Raw genomic sequence first — 14516 nt, forward strand, 5'->3', positions numbered from 1 at the left:
ATAAAACGCAGAGACAGATTTTCTTTTCTTCAGGCCCAGGTCCAATAAGGGACCCAGAGGGGCTGTGTGGAGTAGAGCTCTGCAGAGTTCTGAATGGCCACCCTGCTGGGAATAAGGTCGTGCTTGATCCAAATGACTGCAGACCCAGCAAAGGACTCAGTTTTGATAAGACCTCAGCAATTTCCTGGGTGAATTTCAAGCCACTTCTTTAATAAGTCAAAGCTTCACAGTCGCAAAGATATGGAATCGACCAAGGTGTCCAACATTGGATAAACGGATAAAGATAATGCACCATATATACATAATGGTAAACTATTCAGCCATAAAAAACAATGAAATCATGTCTTTTGCAGCAACGTGGATGGAAATGGAAGCCATTATCTTAAGTTCTTAAGTGAAATAAGCCAGGCATAGAAAGACAAACATTGCATGTGCTCACTCATAATTGGGAGCTAAAAAATATGTATGCTGAAAGTAAGATGAGAGACAATGGAGACAAAGGGTGAAGGGGTGGCAGGGAGGAGGAGGAGGAGGAGAAATTGGTTAATGGGTGCAATGTACATTATTCTGGTGACGGATATCCTAAAAGCCCCGACTTGGCCACTATGCAATCCATGCATGTAACAAAATTGCACATGTACCCCGTGAATGTGTACAAATGAAAAAATAAGCTTCCTATTTTCACAAAGACAACAATCCCCTCATGCCACATAGTTTGTTAATTATTGACTTTGTGTTTTAGCTGCAAATAACTATTGTCACACAACTGTTTATGAACAATAGCTGCTTAGGGATTTCCTGAAATCTCTCCAGCAGGTGCACCTCTGGTGACATTGCTGCACACTCCCACCCTCCTAATTCAGTCGCCAGCACTCCTGAGAGCCTGCTCAGGCCCTGGCTTACTAAGTTAAGAAGAAGGCACCTTCCCTCTGCCAGCTCCAGTGTGAGGTGTGATAGAGGTCACGTGCCGGGAGACGGAAGGGGGGTTACCTGATTTGAACAGGAAGGAGGGGTGTGTGAGGTATGGCCATTCTGGCTGGAAGAGAAGAAGGAAGAGTGGGAGCCTTTCAGGAAGACTGGGTGGGACTCCTGAATGTGGCCGGGGTAGGAGGCCTTGGGGCTTGTGCCCTGTGGCTAAGTTGCAGGGTAGGCTGGGGTCCCAGCCTGGGTGGCATGAGAAGAGGGGTGGCTATGATAGCAGTGTTTGTCCTGTCTGAAACTCCTGCTGAAACTGAATCCCCAGTGTGGCAGTGCTGAGAAGTTGGATTCTTTTAAGTGGTGATTGGGTCCTGAGAGCTTCATTCTCACGAATGGACTCATCCACCATGAGTTAATAGATTAGTGCATTATGGTATCAATGGGACTAAAGGCTTTAAAGGAAGAAGAAGAAGAGGTAGCATCAGCACGCTCCACTTCCTAGCCATGGACTGTCCTACACTGCCTTGGGACTCTGCAGAGTCCTCACCAGCAAGAAGTTCCTCACCAGATGTGCTCCCTCGACCTTGGGAGAGAAATGAAAATTTCTTTTCTTTATCAATTACCCAGTTTCATGTTTTCTGCTATAAGCAGCTTATAACAGACTAAGACAGGTGCTGCTTGGGTTCAATGCTAAACACGTGATTTCTCTAACTTAGCAAATCGCCAAAGGCTGGGGTTCAGTCCAGCGTCTCTGATGCAGATTCACTGTTGGTGGCATTGGGCAAGGGCTCAGGGTAACTGGGCAGCCTCAGCAGGGTGCAGTGCCAGGGCTCTTTCCAGAGGTGGCAGGTGTGAATGTACAGAGGTGGGGACCTCACTGGCTTTGGCAGACCGTTTAACCTCTCAGAGCTGGTTTCTTCAAGCACTACTTCAGCTTGTCTTAGACAAGAGGCTGCGGGGCTGAGCTTAGTGCGGAAGGGAGGGGAGATGAACACATCAATCATTAGCATCCAAGAAGAGATGTGGTGGAAGGACTCTGGAAACAGAAAGCAGGGAGGACATTTTCTGCTTGGAAGAGCCAGCAAAGCTGGATGGAGGACACAGAGTGGTGGAGAGAGGGGCTGAGGTCAGCAGGTATAAGGTCAGCATGAGCAGTGTTAAAAGAAAAATTACTCAATGTTACTAGCATGGCAGGTGGACTTTATTCCAGACCGTTGAGGTAGGTATAGATGGATCGAGATAGATCAGGTTCAACTCAAATACAGCATGGGCAAGGGGGAGCTGATAACCAAGGAGCAGAGTTGGGGGCAGTGGGTGGAAAATGACTAAAAGGTGATTCAGAGTAAAAAGGACTCTGGCTAATCTGGCCCAATAGGATTCTTGCTGAAGACAGGCCGTGGTGGTCAGACTTCACCTTGGGGACGATGGAGGATGAGGAGCCTGATCAGATATGGAGGGCGATGAGGTATTGAGGGTAGGGGCTTCTTGCTAACCTGACTTACCAAGGTTCTTGGTGAAACTGGATTTTACCAGGACGTGCACAGATGGACGTAGGAGGAGGTTCAGGAGCCGGACTACCCTTTGGCCAAGCAGAGAGTCTTTGTTAGCAGGAAGCTGAGGGCCCGTTGCAGGGCAGCAGAGTGATAGGTAAATAGGGGAAACACATTCATTCATTCTCTCAACAATTAAATATTAAATGCGTCTGTGCTACCAGGGATACAAAGGTAAACAAAGCAGGAAAAAAAGTTCTGCCTTTATGGCCAGTACATTCTGGTAGGAGAAGAAAGAAAATAAACAATATAAGTAAATAGTATATTAGAGGAAGAAAAATGCTATGGAGAGTAAAAAAATGAGGGCATAAAGGGGCATTTGGAGTGTTTCACAGAGAAAGTGACACTCTGGGAAGACCTCCTCCGCTGAGGGAGCCAGGATGCCTTCAAAGAGTGCGCTGGGCCCAGGAAGGAGCGGGGAGAGCCGGCCCCTGCTGTAGGCCTCGCAGGCCTGCTCTCTGGTGGAGCCAGAGAGGCGCGATCTGACTTTTGAGCCTGTGTGGAGCAGGAACCGCAGGGCGCAGGGTGGAGGCGGCTGCGAGGACCCGGAGCCTGGGTCAGGGCGGTGGAGGCTGGAAGCGTGCAAGAGTCGCGGGGATTAATGCTGGGTTGGATCTGGGTGTGAGAGAAAGAGCACACGGGGAGGACTCGAGGTTTTCCGTCCTGAGGAGCCATTCACTGAAACGGAGGCAGTTTTGTTTGGAGCTGTTTGTGAAGGAAGGGCGAGAGGTGGTGTCTATGAGCATCAGGTGGAAAAACAGAGGAGATGCTCCTAGCGAGGGAGAGGCCTGGGCGGGGCGCGATGAGCAGGCTGGTGGCATTTGGAGCTGTGGGAATCAATGCAACCCCAGGGAGCAGGTGTGGACAGAAAACGGAAGAGCGGCCTTGGGCAGCCAGGAGTCCCGAAATTTGCGCGGAGGAGGGGCCTTGGAGCGGGAGAAGAGTGGTCCAGGAAGCCACGTGCAGGGGGTGCTGAGGAGCAGCAGGGAGGGAGGCCCCCTGTCTTACAGCGGGGGGCTGCACTTCTCCATAGGCCATTGCTGCCGGCAGTAGCAGGTTCACGGCAGTGTAGAGGCGGAGAGCTGGACTGGAGTAGCTCAGATAGCGAGAGGGAGGAGGGGTGTTTAAGGTAAGTCAAGACCACGCTTTGGAGCCATTTTGCTCTACAGGGGAACAGAGAAATGGGATGCAGCTGGAGAGCGAAGCATGAAGAGGATGTTTTAAAGATGGGCCAGGAAAAAGTACGTTTGTACAACTGACTAGAGAGGAAGACGTGGGTGATTCAAGAATGAGGTGGAAGGCGGAGGTGTCCTTAAGAGGTCTAGTCCGCCAGGGCAGGGGTGTGGCCATCCTTCTGCAGTAATGCAGGGAAGATACATTGCTCTGAGGGGGCAGCCTGCAGATTTATTTTATTTTATTATTTATTTATTTATTTATGTATGTATTTATTTATTTTTGAGATGGAGTTTTGCTCTTGTTGCCCAGGCTGGAGTGCAATGGCAGTATCTTGGCTCACCGCAACCTCTGCTTCTCAGGATCAAGCGATTCTCCTGCCTCAGCCTCCCAAGTAGCTGGGATTACAGGCTTGCACCACCACACCTGGCTAATTTTGTATTTTTAGTAGAGACAGGGTTTCTCCATGTTGGTCAGGCTGGTCTTGAACTCCCGACCTCAGGTGATCCACTTGCCTCGGCCTCCCAAAGTGCTGGGATTATAGGCATGAGCCACTGCACCCAGCCAGCCTGCAGATTTATTTTAATAAGAAAATCAAAGCAAAAGCAGGGGCATACGTGGAGCATATGGATGGGACAGAAAACGTTGGAGGCTTTAGCAGAGAGAGGAAAGGGCAGGAAGGAGTCATCCACAGGAGGGAAGAGCGCTGTCCTGTGACTGCCTCTCCAAACCCCCTCTTGCCGGCCTGGACATAGCTGCCTGCACCGTGACCCTATTGCATGTCAGGGGAGCAGAGCCCCCCAGGCCAGAAGCCCCACATCTGTTGGCCCTGGCTTGGACACTGGGCAGGGGGCACCGGGGCAGGAGCTGGCCGTGATCCTGTGGCCCCAAATGCCCCCTCGCTGATGGCCTCGTGTTTTGGGTGGGGAGCAAAGAGGAGCAGCTGTCCAAGGCACCTCAGGCAGGCGCTGGGCTCCGTGGGCATCTTGTGCTCCGCGATTTTGAGGCCATTTGCAGCTAGCTCCGCCAGCCCCAGCTCCGAGCTGCAGCCGCTGCCACGCACAACAGCACCGCCAGGAGTGTCCTGGGGGCTTTCTTCAGAGGAGGCTGTCAGCATCCTCAGGTTCCAGCCGCTTAACCCCAGTGCTGCTTCAAGAGGCTTTTTTTTCACCAGAGGCTTCTCAATGGCCTGAAAGCTCCGCAGACTCCCACGAAGTTTGCCGGGAACACAAGGCTGTCAGTGACATTCGTGGCGCCAAGACTTAAACACGCGGGTTGCACGCATCGGCCAGTGTCTGTGCCACACGTACTGACGCCACCTGAGATGTGCACGCCGCACGCGCACGCCGCACGCGCACGCCGCACGCGCACGCCGCACGCGCACGCCGCACGCGCGGCAGCGGCTTGGCTGGCTTTTAATGGCTTGCACGCGCACGCCGCACGCGCATAACGGTTTGGCTGGCCTGTAACGGCTTGCACGCGCACGCCGCACGCGCATAACGGTTTGGCTGGCCTGTAACGGCTTGCACGCGCATGCTGCACGCACGTAACGGCTTGGTTGGCCTGTAACGGCTTGCACGCGGATGCTGCACGCGCGTAAGGGCTTGGCTGGCCTGTAGCCTCGTGGCTTGGCTTTGCGTTCTTTGCTTGGCTTGGTGTTGGTCGCTTGGCCTGGTGTTCCTCCTTGGATTGACCTTTCCTACTTGGATTGGCGTTTCCTCTCTCGCGTTCCCTTGCTGGGCTTGACCTTTTCTCTGCTGGGTTTGGCATTCCCTTGGGGGGCCTGGGTGTTTTCTTGTGGGGGGAGGGGGGTGGTTGGCCCTTCCTCGGTTGGGCGTGGGGTCGCCCCGGGTGGGCGTGGGCTTTCCCCAGGTGGGTGTGGGTTTTCCCTGGGTGGGGTGGGCTGGGCTCCCCTGCTGGGGTTGGCAGGTTTTGGCTGGGATTGACTTTTCTCTTCAAACAGATTGGAAACCTGCTAGTTGGTGAAACTGGTTGGTAGACGCGATCTGCTGGCTACTACCGGCTTCCCCTGGCTGTTAAAAGCAGATGGTGGCTGAGGTTGGTTCAATGCCAGCTGCCTCCTTTGTGAAGAAGCCATTTGGTCTCCGAAGCAAGATGGGCAAGTGGTGCCGCCACTCCTTCCCCTGCTGCAGGGGGAGCGGCAAGAGCAACGTGGGCACTTCTGGAGACCACGACGACTCCTCTATGAAGACACTCAGAAGCAAGATGGGCAAGTGGTGCCGCCACTGCTTCCCCTGCTGCAGGGGAAGCGGCAAGAGCAACGTGGGCACTTCTGGAGACCACGACGACTCCTCTATGAAGACACTCAGAAGCAAGATGGGCAAGTGGTGCTGCCACTGCTTCCCCTGCTGCAGGGGGAGCGGCAAGAGCAACGTGGGCGCTTGGGGAGACTACGACGACAGCGCCTTCATGGAGCCCAGGTACAACGTCCGTCGAGAAGATCTGAACAAGCTCCACAGAGCTGCCTGGTGGGGTAAAGTCCCCAGAAAGGATCTCGTCGTCATGCTCAGGGACACTGACGTGAACAAGAAGGACAAGCAAAAGAGGTAACCAGGCCTGGGCTGGGAGGAGGTGGGACGTGGGGGGATGATGGGGACATACTCTCCTGGTGGGGGAGGAGGGGCACCTGGCTTTCTCACCTCCGCAGGCCTCACACCACCCTGGATGTGGAAACCTCAGAGAGGTCAGGGCACAGGCCCCTTTATGAGCAGCAACACAAAAACAAAACTTTAGCTGATTTCCAATAAAATTATAATTTCCCTTGTAGAACACTAATAGACTGTTTTAAAGTGATTTAACTCACAAAATTGTCGATGCAGCAGATTATTTTTAATCTACAGATTTTAAAACAATGTTCTATACATTATAGAAAAGTGTGTATTGAGAACTAAGAATGAAGCCCCATAACACATCAAATTCAGGGCTAAATATTCTTCAAATAAAATCCAGTATGGATTTTATATCAATGTACACTATGTAAATATGTTCTTTACTGAGGAACCTTAGAAGGAAACTGAAATGGGAAGATGGTTCCTGTGCTTGAATAGGAAGATTGAATTTTCTTAAGATGTGAGCTTTTTGGCTGGGCGCCGTGCCTCACGCGTGTAATCCCAGCACTTTGGGAGGCCTAGGCGGGCAGATCACAAGGTCAGGAGATCGAGACCATCCTGGCTAACACAGTGAAACCCCGTCTCTACTAAAAAATATAAAAAAAATTAGCCGGGCGCTGTGGCAGGTGCCTGTAGTCCTAGCTACTCAGGAGGATGAGGCAGGAGAATGGCGTGAACCCGGGAGGCGGAGCTTGCAGTGAGCCGAGATAGTGCCACTGCACTCCAGCCTGGGCGACAAAGCGAGACTCCGTTTCAAAAAAAAAAAAAAAAAAAAAGATGGGAGCTATTTCTGTTTATCACTTTTACCTAAGCCAAATAAAAATAGCAAAGTTTTAGCGTTTTTAAATTACACATGCTGTCTTTTATTATTGTGATAAATTAATTTTTTGTAACAGAATGGAAAAAGGCTTGCTTTTCCAGATATCAAAATGTGCGTGTTATTTATTTCCACAAATTGTTTACTAACAGCTGAAAAGACATCAATGAATGGAACACAATAGGAAATTTAGAAATACCCAGATATATGTAAGAATTTAGCGCTTGATAATGGTGATGTTTTTTATTATTTAAAAAAGATGGATTGTTCATAATTCATGTTTGGAGAAAACTAGCTAGATTTTTATGTCACAAAAATAGGAGTATAGATTAAAAAATTTAAATATACAAGAAGAGAAACATACCAGAAGAAAACACAAATGCCTATTTTTTTATATATATATATACTTATTTTTTGATGGAGTTGCCCAGGCTGGAGTGCAGTGGTGTGATCTCGCCTCACTGCAACCTCTGCCTCCTAGGTTCAAAAAATTCTCTGTTTCAGCCTACTGAGTAGCTGGGATTACAGGCGCCAGCCACTACGCCTGGCTAATTGCTTTGTATTTTTAGTAGAGATGGGGTTTCACCATCTTGGCCAGGCAGGTCTCGAACTCCTGTCCTCGTGATCCACCCACCTTGGCCTCCCAAAGTGCTGGGGTTACAGGCGTGAGCCACCGTGCCTGGCCTATATTTGCAGATATAATAAAATAAGCTCATTTTAAAATTGGGCAAAGTACTTTTTTTGCATGTCTACCAGTGACCTATGCACATAGGAAAAGATAGCGTTCCTGGTAGAAGAAAGAATTTAAGTTAGAAGAGGAATGAAATACTGTTTTCTATTTAAGTTAGAAGAGGAATGAAAGGCCGGGTGCAGTGGCTTATGCCTGTTATCCCAGCACTTGAGGAGGCTGAGGCAGGTGGATCATGAAGTCAGGAGTTTGAGACCAGCCTGGCCAGTGTGGTGAAATCCCATCTCTACTGAAAAAGTAGCTGGGCATGGTGGCATGCACCTGTAATCCTAGCTACTCAGGAGGCTGAAGCAAGAGAATTGCTTGAACCAGGGAGGTGGAGGTTGCAGTGAGCCGAGATCGCGCCACTACATTCCAGCCTTGGTGATAGAGTGAGACTCCATCTCAACAACAACAAAAAAAAAAGGAATGAAATACTGTTTTCTATCCACAAAGTTTGTGAGGATGAAGAACAGTGGTACTTATATAGTTGTTTAAAGTTTAAGTTGCTGCAGCTTTTCAAACAGACACTTTAGTGGTAAGAACCACATTTTAAAACTGTGATGCTTTTTACTCATCAATTCCATGATACTGAAATATCTTTACCAAGTAGATGTCTGTTTTTCTTAGTATTGCTTAAAATAGCAGTGTAATTTAGAAGAGCCCATATAAAGATTTCATGAAGAAATTTCAGTGCATCCGTAGGATGGAATAATATGTAACTATTGAGGGTGTCAGTAGATACAGAGATATGTCGACATGCAAAGATGTACTTTGCTATATCAAGTGAGAAAAAAATCAGTTTGTTACACATATACATGAACAGAATCTGCTCTTGTGTTAGCTGAAAATATGTAGAAAATATAATCAAACTTGTTTCTGGGGATTTGTAAGTGAAGTTTTTCCCTTTCTCTTATCTGTGATTTCTGCAATGAACATCTGAAGTTTTAGTTAAGGTTCATTAGTAATGAAATAATCCTTGGGAAGAGAAGGAATATGCTTCTTGAAGGAAGGAATATGCTTCTTGCATAGATGCAAATAATTTGTCACATTCTATTATTTATTTTTCTTTCTGTGGTTGGCTATCTTCCGTGAACTTTTACCCTCTTCAGAAGTAGAGGCATTGTGTTTACCTGTTCCTGTAGATTTTATTGTATATACATTTTATTACATAATTACCTTTTCATTATATGTAAACATGTAAAAAGTATGAATTAATCATTTTAGTTGAGTTATATATTTATGAAAATTAAAATAGCAAATATAAATGATTATTACTATTGCAAATGTATTGCCTTACTCTACAGGAGTTTTCTTTAAAAATATTGAACTCCCAAGCTGTGTTCATCCATTCTTTCAGTCCATTTAGTCATCAGACATAAGCCAGACACCTATTATGTGGCAGGCATATTCTACTGTCTCTCAGGATCCTTCCACCTTTGAAAACTTCATGTTTACCTGCTGGGCTTGAGCAAGCTGAGTGATTTAAAATTGGGGCATTAGGACTTAATCTCAATTGAAGCTTTTCCTCCCTCCTTTCAAACAGAAGCATTTCTGAAGGTAGAAAATAGTAAAAGACAACCCTTAACTGCCCTGTTGAAAATTTGTAAGTCTTGGATAAAGACTGTTTTAGTTGTTTTAAGAACTAAAATGTGGTACATAAACAGCATGGAATATTATACAGCCATAAAAGAAGGAACAAGAGCATGTCCTTTGCAGGAAGATGGATGGTATTGAAAGCCATTATCCTTAGCAAACTAACATAGGAAGAGAAAACCAAATACTGCATGTTCTCACTTATAGGTGGGAGCTAAATGATGAGAACACACAGATACCTAGAGGGAAGCAACACACACTGGGGCCTATCACAGGGTGGAGGGTGGGAGGAGGGAAAGAAGCAGGAAACAGAATGAACAGGTAGTGGGCTTAACACCTGGATAATGAAATAATCTGTACAACCAACCCCCTTGACGCACGTTTACCTATGTAACAAACCTGCACATCCGGCCCATGTACCCCTGAATGTAAAAGTTGAAAAAAACTCCACAAATAGTTCCATAAATCGGTTTTAAAAAGAGAAAATTTATAACAGTCTTAAATCCTAATAAGAATGATTGGAAATATCTGATGTACATACATTGTATAAATCTAAGTATTGAAAAAAATGAGCCCATGCTATTCACTTGAATTCCAAGTTTTCTTTGGCTTAAATTTTATTGAAAACCAAAGTAAGAATTGGTTTATTTTAGAAATTTGTTTTTGTTTTCACCTCAGCTTTCTTATTCCATAGTTCTTTTAAGAACTAAAATTTATCTAAACGCTGGTCATCTGACTGGAACCGCCCCAGACCTGTTATAACATATTCTACTTAATGTAAGGCACCAGGGATTGTATGATGCCCCATTATTTTATATCTGAATAAGAGAATTATTTAAATGCCACCAATTATAGTAAATCATGAATTGTAAGTGGTATTTCAGTGGAGACAACATGGAGACAATGATCATCTCAGAATCACTAAAATACAATGTTACCTGTAATATTTAAAACATACCTCAAAGTGTAGGTATAATTGTATCATCTCACTTAATTCAAATGTTGTCTTTAGTGGTATTAGTAAAAATTATGATATCTAACAATTATTGAGCTGTTATTTGTGTTAGGAACTAGTCTATATCTTTTGTGCAGAGTCTCATTTAAGCATTACAGTGGTTTCCTGTGAGAAAGCTACTATTTTCATTCCTATTTTATTGATGAGGAAACCGAGACCCCAAAAGGCTAAGCAACAGCTAGGAAGTGACAGAGCTTCAAGTAGGATTCCAGCCCAAGTTGAATGTCATCCAAGGGCTATGCTCTTTGTATTCATATAGGCTGCTCTTTCATTAATACAGTGAGCAATGAGAGATAATAAATAGTGTGCTTTTTTCATGGGAAAGTTAAATGTTTGTTTTGAAGGCAGAGTAATAGCAGGCTGTTCAGTGTTTGCAATTACATGAATCATTAATGTGGCTGTAGCTAGTGCACTACAATTTCCTAAAAAGTCTTCTCACTCTCCTAGGACTGCTCTCCATCTGGCCTCTGCCAATGGGAATTCAGAAGTAGTAAAACTCCTGCTGGACAGACGATGTCAAGTTAATGTCCTTGACAACAAAAAGAGGACAGCTCTGACAAAGGTATGCAATAGCCAACTATGTCAGTGTGAGGTGGGTTTGATTTCAATACATAGCATAAAAATGAGTTTTCTCCTTTAAATATAACTAGTTGGTGAAAGCTGTGGAATGTTTATTTTGAATTCCTAGGATTTGTAATTTGTTTTTGGTCTAATACTGACAGGCCGTACAATGCCAGGAAGATCAATGTGCATTAATGTTGCTGGAACATGGCACTGATCCAAATATTCCAGATGAGTATGGAAATACCGCTCTACACTATGCTATCTACAATGAAGATAAATTAATGGCCAAAGCACTGCTCTTACACGGTGCTGATATTGAATCAAAAAACAAGGTATAGATCTACCAATTTTATCTTCAAAATACTGAAATGCATTCGTTTTATCATTGACCTGTGTAAGGGCCCAGTCTTCCATATTTGGAAGCTCAAGCATAACCTGAATGAAAATGTTTTGAAATGATCTAATTATCTAAGACTTAATTTTAAATATTGTTACTTTCGAAGAAGCATTAGAGGGTACAGTTTTTTTTTTAAATGCACTTGTAAATACTTTTTTTGAAAACATTGAATTTGTAGAAGGTAATACTTACTATTTTTCAATTTTTCCCTCCTACGATTTTTTCCCCTAATGAATGTAAAATGGCAAAATTTGCCCTGAAATAGGTTTTACATGAAAACTCCAAGAAAAGTTAAACATGTTTCAGTGAATAGAAATCCTGCTCCTTTTGCAAGTTCCTAAAAAACAGTAATAGATACGAGGTGATGCATCTCTCAGTGGCAAGGCTTAAGATATTTCTGATTGCTCGTGAGGCAGAAGTGGAAAGTGAAAAAGAGAGCAATCAGAAATATCAAGGCCAATTTGGAAATTAGATAATGGAGGGAAAAGACCACGAAGAGGTTGTGTGTGTGTGTGTTGTTGTTGTTGTTGTTGTTGATTTGTTTCCTTTGTATGGTGAGACAAGATTCTCTTCAATTTTAGAGAATGACAGTTTTCAGTTTGGGAGAGGGAGTTAGTGGGTTGCAAACTGCCTAGAGATCAATTTTAGGAGGCCTCTGAGGAACCAGATTGGCAGTGAATAGGTGGTAATGTAAGGGGAAACCCTTGAGCAGAGGGAATATCAAGTAATTAACTGACTTAGTATCCTATTCTGGTAGAAATGGCCAATTAGAGTCTCAGCTCTGCTTTCGAATCTAGAGTGTCTGGATGGGAAGGTGGAAGATAAATAAGTAACAAGATCAAGTTGATTTTGAGTTGACTAGACCCTGTTCTTCTCTTACCAGGGAAAATCATGTGGTGTTTTCAGCAAATGTGTCTCTCTCCCACTCGTTACTCTTTTTGGCCAAATCTTCAAATGAGAAAACGAATTGGTCATGTGGGTGAGAAATGAGACTGAAGTAATTGTCTGTTGCACTAGCTTTCAGCTAGAATTGTGCATCCCAGTAACCTGAGGAAAATTTTTAAATAATCAACAAGTTTAGGCTTTTTCTGAATATTTTGATACAATAAGTCTAATAAAGCCTGGATATGTATATTTGAAGATGTTTCCTTGAAGCCAGGCATGGTGGTGCATGGCTGCAGTCCCAGTTGCTAGGGAGGCTGAGGTGGGAGGATTGCTTGAGCTCAGGAGTTCGAGTCTAGCCTGGTCAACATAATGAGACCGTGTCTCTAACGACAACAACAGCGACAATAACAACAACAATTTTCTCAAAATCTGGATACACTCCTGCTTAAGAACCACTCAATACATAAATGTAATGTGTAAATTCTTATGTCTCAGAAACTTAAGGTATCTCTAGAAGAGTTGGAGTTGGATATGTGCTGATTTCTTCAAATCTTTCCTTTCCAATAACATTAATCTGACTTTTTTTTTTTGAGATGGGGTCTCACTCTGTTTCCCAGGCTGGAGTATAGTGGTGCGATCACAGCTCACTGCAGCCTCGACCTCCCCAAGCTCAGATGGTCCTCCAACCTCAGGTTTTTTTTTTTTTTAGTGGAGATGAGGTTTTTGCCATGTTTCTCAGGCTGGTCTTGAACTCCTGGACTGAAACGATTCACCCGCCTCAGCCTCCCAAAATGCTAGGATTACAGGTGTGAGCCACCATTCCTGGCCTAGTCTGACTTTTATCTCTGTGGTTGAGACATTAAAATGAATATTATTGGTAGTACGTGTCAGCTTACAGAATAATACCTTTTCCTTCCTACCATCAGTTATTCACTGCCATTCAGAAGGTCTTTGGAAATTTGCTGTGAGTAGTCTTTCAATAAGTAGAGGATGGCCCTCTCAGGATTTTGTGTCTCTTTGTTCAGTCATTCAAGTGCTTAGGTCAGTAAGTCATTGTTAAAAGCAGAGTTTTCTCAATTAGAATTGTGGCAAATTCTAAACTGTTTTTTGTCAGGTGAAGCTGTATTATGGACTATCCAGTGTGTCTCTTAAGTATGTAGAGCTTTGGCATAATCAGCATGGCAGTTTTAAACACTAAAAACTATGGCGTTATTAAGAATACAGATAGGAATTCTGTTAATTTAGTTTCAGTAGTCCTATGAACTGATGATTTAGTTAACAATCTGGGAAAACTAAATACAAATAGATTTTAAATAAATAAATGTTGGAAAGTTTTTTCAAATGGGCAGTATGAGTTTTAATAGCATTTTTTGTTGCATGTTGGAAGTTGAACTTTTGGTAAAACATGAAACTAAAGAAATGTTTTACATGCAAATTCTTGCTTTATACACAATTTGTCTTAGGGTTGAGGATATAGAGACAAAAGATACAGCCCCTGCCCTCAAGAAGCTTTTTGTTTAGATGGGAAAAATATTATCATCCAATAATACCATGCCAAATACTGAGTTAGAAGTAAAGAGTCTTGGAAGCAGTAAATGTTTAAAGTGAGTTTTTGAGATGATTAGAGTTAATGTGGTGAGGCAGAGAAGCGGTGTTTCCAAGGGAAGGAGCAGCGTGTGGGAAAGCACAGAAGAGTGAGAAGGAAGCGGCTACATTTTATTTACTTTCTATGTGTGTAAGTCCATAAGATCTTATATAAAGTTTCCAGTTCAGTTGAGGAATATGTACTTTTTTGAATTACATACGTCTTTGCTTTATATTGTTTTACAGCATGGCCTCACACCACTGTTACTTGGTGTACATGAGCAAAAACAGCAAGTGGTGAAATTTTTAATCAAGAAAAAAGCTAATTTAAATGCACTGGATAGATATGGAAGGTATAGTTCTTTCTTTTAATCTGTGTGTTCTAGATGGATAGCAGTCACTCAAGTCATAAATATTAAATTAATAAGATCAATGTATACTTACTGGGATATAGTCATCAGTATCAACACAAATCAGTTAGGCAGAAAAACAGTTATTTGGACTGGGCAACATAAAGAACAGTTTTAGTAGGATTCATCTTCTCTTATTATATTGACTGATGTTATTTATTATGTGATATTTTTGGTTACATGGTCTTATGTTAGCTAAAGTGATTTCATATTAATTTTATGAAGTTTGAACTTTAACTTTTAGTTTACT

At 44.0% G+C, this 14516-nt stretch overlaps 1 protein-coding gene across 3 annotated transcripts in view; it reads left to right on the forward strand.

Moving 5' to 3' along the window:
- Positions 1-2104: 2104 nt before the first annotated feature.
- The window catches only part of POTEI (POTE ankyrin domain family member I), a 56308-nt gene continuing 43896 nt past the window's right edge, over positions 2105-14516 (forward strand). The window contains exons 1-5 of one of the 3 annotated variants that reach the window (XM_024243685.3): positions 2105-3597; positions 5605-6208; positions 10874-10988; positions 11149-11322; positions 14103-14209. In XM_024243685.3, coding sequence (XP_024099453.3) covers positions 5688-6208; positions 10874-10988; positions 11149-11322; positions 14103-14209 — 917 coding nt within the window. In that variant the 5' untranslated portion in view covers positions 2105-3597; positions 5605-5687. Of the gene's footprint in view, positions 3598-3931; positions 6209-10873; positions 10989-11148; positions 11323-14102; positions 14210-14516 lie in introns of those variants that run through there. The other 2 variants (XM_054549120.2, XM_054549119.2) reach the window with 2 other exon arrangements.

Source organism: Pongo abelii, chromosome 11 (assembly GCF_028885655.2).
Source record: "Pongo abelii isolate AG06213 chromosome 11, NHGRI_mPonAbe1-v2.0_pri, whole genome shotgun sequence".
Lineage (NCBI taxonomy): Eukaryota > Metazoa > Chordata > Mammalia > Primates > Hominidae > Pongo > Pongo abelii.